General features: G+C 41.7%; 3 protein-coding genes across 3 annotated transcripts; 2 read left to right on the top strand and 1 right to left on the bottom strand.

Annotated features, from left to right (window-relative positions):
* The first annotated feature begins 2,295 nt into the window (after positions 1–2,295).
* On the top strand, positions 2,296–3,653 carry BCR41DRAFT_383243 (ClpP/crotonase-like domain-containing protein). The gene is made up of 3 exons (XM_022027441.1): positions 2,296–2,641; positions 2,803–2,918; positions 3,051–3,653. The coding sequence occupies exons 1-3, from the start codon at positions 2,372–2,374 to the stop codon at positions 3,610–3,612; spliced, it is 948 nt and encodes a 315-aa protein (XP_021886110.1). The 5' UTR covers positions 2,296–2,371; the 3' UTR covers positions 3,613–3,653.
* A 273-nt stretch (positions 3,654–3,926) lies between these two features.
* Positions 3,927–5,197, bottom strand: BCR41DRAFT_345260 (pyrroline-5-carboxylate reductase dimerization-domain-containing protein). Its single transcript, XM_022022683.1, has one exon. The coding sequence runs from the start codon at positions 5,001–5,003 to the stop codon at positions 3,978–3,980; it is 1,026 nt and encodes a 341-aa protein (XP_021886109.1). The 5' UTR covers positions 5,004–5,197; the 3' UTR covers positions 3,927–3,977.
* Positions 5,198–5,730: 533 nt separating this feature from the next.
* BCR41DRAFT_345259 (hypothetical protein) lies at positions 5,731–7,225 on the top strand. Its single transcript, XM_022022682.1, has 5 exons — positions 5,731–5,798; positions 5,980–6,021; positions 6,186–6,284; positions 6,741–6,791; positions 6,911–7,225. The coding sequence occupies exons 1-5, from the start codon at positions 5,796–5,798 to the stop codon at positions 7,199–7,201; spliced, it is 486 nt and encodes a 161-aa protein (XP_021886108.1). The 5' UTR covers positions 5,731–5,795; the 3' UTR covers positions 7,202–7,225.
* Positions 7,226–7,510: the final 285 nt, after the last annotated feature.

Genomic DNA, 7,510 nt, shown 5'->3' with positions numbered 1-7,510 from the left:
TGATGGGAAGCAGCTTGCTGCTGCTGGAAACTCAATTGATGAAAAATGGACGATGCGGCTGTGGGATGCGGCATCAGGGGGGCTGGTGTCGACGGCCCAGGGCGATGGTTACAAAATCAACCAGATCGTATATTCACCTAACAGTCAGGAGATCATAACTTGTTTTAGCATCGGCCCCTTGAATGTATGGGATGCTGGGTCTGGTCAGCGAAAGGGGAGCTTGAAAGATGGGAGCCATATTTTCGATCCCGACGGTGTTCAATATTCCCCTGACGGAAAGCATGCCGCTTCGTTCTCTAATACGATAGCATATCAGTGGGATATGCAAACAAGAAAAGTCATCCATACTTTTGCAGGCCATACCGCCGTGATCCAAGATCTGCAATATTCACCAAAAGGAAAACAGATAGTCACTAGTTCTCTCGACCGTACATTGCGACTTTGGGATGCTAGGTCAGGACAATTGGTCAACATATTCCATGGTCACTCTTGCGATATAATTGATGTAGCGTATTCGCCAAACTCCCATCAGGTTGCGTCATTCGGCAATGATGGGATGATACATCTGTGGGACACACAAGCGAGGCAAACTAGCCACGATTCGTATGGCCACAGGGGCCCCACCAAAGAGTTAAGATTGTCGCCAGATGGAAAACGCATCTCCTCATGCGGCCTTGGTGATGAAGCGCGTGTGTGGGATAGTCAATCAGGGCAATGTATCTATGTTCTACGAAGGCAAACATACGATGTCAAGTACCACCCTGGTGGTCAATTGTTAGCCTCGTCTGACCCTTACCTTGGCCATTGTATTTACTTATGGAACACTGAATCAGGCCAAATTACTGACACTTTGCGTCCGATCTATCGAGGCCCGGCTATCCTGGTCTTTGATACTATCCTGGTCTTTGATATTTCACCAATTGGCCTCCATATTGCCTGTGGCCATGAAAATGGCAATGTGAGTGTGTGGGACTTGATAACAAAAAAACCCACTACTCTGCCGGGGCACGATAAAGACCCCGAACGTGTGTTATTCTCGCCTGATGGTGCCCAGGTTGCTTCTTACTATAGCGATGGAAGAATCATAGTCTGGAAAATGCACACCTGGGGGATTCTGTATGACTTTGAGGGCACCTCCTTTATGGCATATTCACCTGACAGTCGGAAGATAGCATTTATCCAGGACAAAAATAAGCTGCAAGTACGGAGCGCAGAAACGGGCGAGCTACTGCACGAAACAAACTTCGATGGTTCTCAAGAGCACATAACATTTTCACCATCCAGCGAACTGACAGTTGTTGGAAGTGGAAATGGGTCAATTAGTATAGTGGACACTGAATCAGGAGCCGTATTGCGTACGCTTAAAGAACACACCGGGGGTATAAACACCATATCCTATTCATGCGATGGGCAGTACATTGCCTCAAGCAGTAAAGACATGACTGTGCGGCTGTGGGATCCAGATTCAGGTCAGTGCTTGGCTGTTATCCCATTCGCTAGCGATCCTAGGGCCCTTGCATGGGCTATTTCTGAAGAACACTGCTCCTTGGTGACCGGACATTTTGATGGTGGTATTCGGATGTGGAGGATTGTCAAGAGTGGGAATAGCCAATGTCGTGTCCGCTTGAAGTGGACCACGAGACACTCGCCTCTTAATGCCGTTGGTGCAAGAATTCGAGGCGTGATCGGCTTGAGTGAAGCCAACAGGAAGTTTTTGGATCAACATGGATCTGTCAGTGATCCAGAACAGTGTCGGACTCCCTAGGGAGCAAGCCATGAGGCCAAGGCGGTGGTATCTACGCTATCCAAGCTCAAATTAGCGAGGAGCGATGCTTTGGATACGAAACCGAAGAGGGATGATTTCAGGGAGTGAAGTAATCAAAGGATATTGATTTACTTGTAGCAGATGTAGTAAATGCAACGAGTTCATTATGAGGTCGCGCACTTTATTCTAAGTGATTCTTATGCACGATAGTATCAATAGAACTGAGCAGCACCATAATGGGGAAGAGTATACATGTCGATCCGATCCAGCGGAGAGCGAGAGAACCTCTTATCCTTCCATTGTACTATATTTCATTTCATTTTTTATAATAAAAACCATCATAAGTATCCAGTAATAAGCTCTGTGTTCCCTCTGGCATAATCAAGGATATAGTTTCTGGTTCAGCGTTTTATAACTACTATACATTTATATATACGTGCCAGGCTATATCAGAGAGCATTTCTAATCAGTTCCTGAATTTCTGGCGTCCTATTTTATCCTGCGCTATTTAATATTTCACCAATCCAAAACGCGTGTCAATAATTTTATAGATCTTTTTTGTTGCATCAATTCCTTTCAAATTACTTTCCATTCCACTCATTACAAATGATGCAGCACACAGGATTCCTTGCAAGGACAGTTGTAGCCTCGGCCCGTCGTCATGTCATACAAAAACAACAGAAACAGATTTGGCAATGGACCGGGATCAACTTGACTCGCCCAGACTTGATTTGGCCTCGTTCATTTAGCTCCTCAACCGCTGCAGTAACACCAACACCCGTCACCATATCCAAGCACGAAACCTCTCCAGAAGTCGCAATTGTTACCTTGCACCAGAGTGCTTTTAATCATGATACTGCCAGACAATTGATCAAGGTAAGATTATAGTAGGCGTACCACTTCATAAAACACACATTGTATCGTTTTTTTTTTTTTTTTTTTTTTTTTTTTAATGTGTATATTTTATTTATTTCCCGTCTCTCTGCGGAGCAAAAATACTGAATGTCCTTTATCTTTTTTTTACGATTACAATTTAGGAATGGGAAACTATGGAGCAAGATCCATCAATTCGTGCAGCGATGCTTAAGAGCGATCTCAAATCAATTTTCTGTGCTGGTATTGACTTCAAAGAGTTCTTGAAAGGGCCTGAGAGGTATGCAGTACATTAACTCATTCATATATGCCTTTTGACGACGATGTGAAAGAGATTCTAATATCAAATCTCTTGATTTGTTACATATTCTATAATGGATAATAATAATAATAATAATAATAATAATAATAGTTTCAGTAACTACTGGCGTACAGTCCGGAAAGTGTTTGAGGTGATCTACAGCTCCAGACTCAATACTGCAGCCTCGATGCATGGTCACAGTTTAGGGCTCGGTTGTGTCTTGGCGATGGCCTGTCAAGATCGGTTCATGATGGGTTCGGTCCCTAAACCAGGCACCATCGGTTTGAATGAGGTCTCTGTCGGTGTTCCAGTACCCTATTGGTTAGTCGAGCTCTTCGGTGCCATCACAAGTCGTCGTCATGCAGAACGATTGTTACCATTAGGTCGGATCCTCTCTGTTCAAGAGGCTCATTCCATTGGATTGCTAGACAAGATTGATTTCAAAAGTCAGGAAGAGATGGATGATTTCGTAGTTCGGTATTTGGTAGGACGATCCAAGGCCCCTCCAAGGGCTCAGGCTGAAACCATGAGGGTGATTCGATTGGATTTCTTGAAACTCTTTAGAGCATCGGAAGAAGAGGATGTGAAGACAATCACTCGGTATGTGATTGAAGAAGAGGCACAGGCAATCTTGAAAGAACAACTTGCAAGGTTGGCTAACAAAAAGAAATAAAATATATATTATATATATTTATGGACAACATCAATATGTACACAACTATTTCATTGTATATATACATAAAATATACTGTATTTTGGTGCCTTGTCTGATTAAAAAGTCGTGTAACAAGTGCTGTTTGAAGAATGTTGCTCCATTGGGAACAATGCACAAGATTTGACAGTTGATCCAAGTGAGTGAGCACAAAAACTAAAATGAGTCACAAACAAATGCATCCTGCACGATTATGAACCGGGACAATCAGAACCGGAAATTTTATATTACAAAAAAAAAAAAACAATCATGATCGACACAGCGAAAAAAATGGGAGGGAGATGAGTAAAAAAAAAAAAAAAATGGGCAGGTCTCCCTTGTTTAATCTACAACTTTGATCCTCCCAATTCCTTGGCGAGGGTACGACTTCTGGCATCGGCAGCAGTGACACCCTTTTGGACCAAATCCCGGAATCCACCGGCCTCAAAAGCCTTGATGGCTGCATCGGTTGTACCCTGAGGCGATGTGACCTTGACCCGCAAGGTCTTGAGATCGTCCTCACTGAGCTGAGCCATCTTTGCAGCACCCAAACAAGTTTGAATCGTCAAAGCCTTGGCAGTCTCACGATCCATTCCCAGAGCTACACCGGCTTCCTCCATGGCCTCCATCATCAAAAAGAAATATGCGGGTCCAGATCCAGAGATCCCGGTCACGGTGTCGATCAAGGATTCGGATTCGACCCAGGAAACTTGCTTCGACACAGCTCCCATCAACGATTCCGCAACCCGACGATGTTCTACAGTCGCATCAGCCGTTGCATACATCCCTGCTGCACCCTCGAGGACCAATGCGGGGGTATTGGGCATGACTCTAATGACTGGAGGAAGCTGTTTCTTTGTATTTTTGTATCCTGATTCTTCTGTTACGGTTGCGTCTGAAGTTGCTCCAGATGATGATGAGCCCTCAGCCATGAATCGTGCGATCGCACTTGTCTCGATACCAGCAGCGATTGAGATGACCAAAGGCTGACGAGCCAACAATGCGGGGGCGATGTCCACGACTACTGATCGAAGGATCTGGGGCTTCACTGCCAAGATGACGACCTCTGCAGGAGCGAAATCGGCAGAAGCGGTTGTAGGGTTGACCTGAATGGATCCTTCCTTGATCAGATCAGCAGTTGCTTTAGTTGATTGAGAACCGGTGACAGCCAATCTGTTGGCTTGAGGACCTGAAAGGGTTTGGAGACCAGGGTATTTGGTCTGGAGGAATTCACACCGAGCTTGGATTGGCTCTGTGACCACACATTGAGAGAGAGGGTATCCACAGGCGAGAAGACCGCCCAAGATGGCTTCAGCCATGTTGCCTCCTCCGATGAAAGCGAGTCTTGCTTGATGTTGTTCTTGTTGAGTCATTGTTGGATATATAAGATGTCGCTGTCGTTCTAGTAATTGATTGATTTGCTGCTCAAGCTGTTTATCACCTCTATAATATTGTTTTATATGGGTATCTCTATGTGCTTATATCTGTGGTGGATGTGTGATCGATTGTTGAGAAGAAGAAGGATAAGGAAAGAAGAAGGAAAAGAAGAAAGAAAAAAGAAAGAAAACAAGAGAAGAGTTGTTTTATTCTTCACTGGCATGTACTGTACATGTTACATGTACATGTACATGAACATGAACATGTAATGTCTGAGGGATATGAAGCGAACGTTTAGATAAAACAGATAAAAAAAATCAATCTCTTTGCCTGTTGGCCTCTTTTTTTTGGTTGGTGCAGACAAATGGCTCATTTTTTTTTTTTTTTTTTTTTTCTAGGGATATGACTCGACTCATCTTTCAGTCATCTACAGACAACTGATATACAGCAGGGTACATGGATGTATATCGCAAGAAAAAGGTAAAGAACGAAGAACGCTTCCTGTCAGCTATTTGACAAAGCTAGGCATCGTTTCTGACAAACAATATGATATTCCTATATCCTTTTTATTTTTTTTTTTCGATGTATTGGGACCAAGCTGGGCTGGATCAAACAGCAAATAATCAATTGTCGTTATATCCATCCGTTATAACCCTGCAACATGACGTTTTTTTTTCAACCCCTTGTTGGTATTCGCCATGTACTATTTCAACCTCTTTTAATCCCACAAAAAAAACACTCATTTCCTTCATTTCCTCTCTACATCTCTCGGATAATAGACCAATGCAATGGTAATATAACGCTTACCTGCAAAAACTTTTAGCTCTTGCAACCTTAATACATAGACTAAACAAGGAACATGATTCAAATAAAGCATGGACAAACAACATGATCTCTCTTTTTTTTTAATGAACATGGAAAAAAGCAAGACTAATGTCCTCATTCTCATTAATGTCTTCTTTTTCTTTTTAGTTGCCTTTATCCCTGTTGAACACCTCTCAGACCCATCCTATAGTAAGCAGAGACAATATACAAGAACGCTGGAAGCTGTTTTATTTTTTTATTTTTTTCACCTGGAACGAAAAAAAAAAAAAAAAAAAAAAAAAAAAAAAACAACAATGGAAGAGATCTTGACGCGATCTATATATCTTTTTTTTTTTTTTTTTTTCCTTCTCTAGTTGGTGGAACTGAAGAATGGCGAAACTTTCAATGGCCATTTAGTCAACTGTGATAACTGGATGAACCTGACATTAAGAGAAGTTATCCAGACATCCTCGGTAAGCCGAAGCTGAAATTAAAAAAAAAAAAAAAAAAAGGATAACATATTCTTTACCCAAGGATCAAAGGCGAAAGGAGACACCGACAATTTAAAAGGATTCAGAATATCATCTAAAAGGCAAAATATCAGGATCGAAATAGGAAAAAAAAAAAAAAAAAAAAATACTGGACATTGAACTCATCTGTATGGAAAGAATAAGAATATATATATATGTACATGTATATATCCTCCAAAGGATCAAAGTCAATGCAGAACGACCATCTGGGAAAACGCGAGAAAAAAAAAATAAAAATAAAAAAAAAAAAAAAAAGGCGCTGTAGTTGAGGGCTTGACAAACTCGTCTCGTTGGGATCAGGAGTATTTTTTCTCATCTGCGCTGACAAACGTTTATGAACACTTTTTTTTTTTCTTTGTTTAATAACGTCCCATCTTTATTCCAATTCCTTATGTTTAGGACGGCGATCGCTTTTGGCGTTTGACTGAATGTTATATCAGAGGAAGCACTGTAAGGATTCATCATTTCAGGAAAAAAGGAAAAAAGGGAAAAAAGAATTATATCGCATGGGAGATTTTAAAAAGAATTAAGGATATTGAAATCATATTTTATACATTTTATGATTCTAGATCAAATATCTTCGTGTTCCCGATGAGATCATTGACATGGTCAAGGAAGAAGCCAACAGACAACGTCTGGCCAGTGGACGCAACAGCAATCGTGGAGGTGCAGGACACGCTGGAGGCGATAACCAGCGTGGAGGTCATCATCATGGAGGCAGTGACCGTGGTGGTCGTGGAGGCGGTCGTGGGGGACGTGGCGATTACAAATCTGGTGGTGGACGGGGTGGTTACAACAACGACCGTGGTGGACGTGGAGGTGGTATGAGAGGGCGGGGAAGAGGAGGTGGTCAGGCATAAGGGAAAGGAAGAACAAAGATGAGAAAGAAGAAAAAGAAAAAAGAAAAAAAAGAAAAAGGGAAAAAGAAAAAGAAGAAAAAGAAAAAAAAAATCGCCCATTATTTTTCCCATGTCTTTTGACAAGGGAATATCATTTTTGTTTTTTTTTGTTTTTTTTTTTTTTTAGATGATTGCTATTATTTTTTTTGCAAACGTTCATCAGGATGTTTGGGCAGAGTGTCGTGATATTTGTTTAAGCACACTCTTTATATCTTTTCTTTTCTTTTCTTTTCTTTTCTTTTTCTTTTCTTTTTCTTTTTCTTTCTTTTC

This window comes from Lobosporangium transversale (assembly GCF_002105155.1).
Source record: "Lobosporangium transversale strain NRRL 3116 chromosome Unknown BCR41scaffold_2, whole genome shotgun sequence".
NCBI lineage: Eukaryota > Fungi > Mortierellomycota > Mortierellomycetes > Mortierellales > Mortierellaceae > Lobosporangium > Lobosporangium transversale.
Note: the sequence above shows the minus strand (reverse complement) of the source record. Positions and strands in the feature narration are given on the sequence as shown.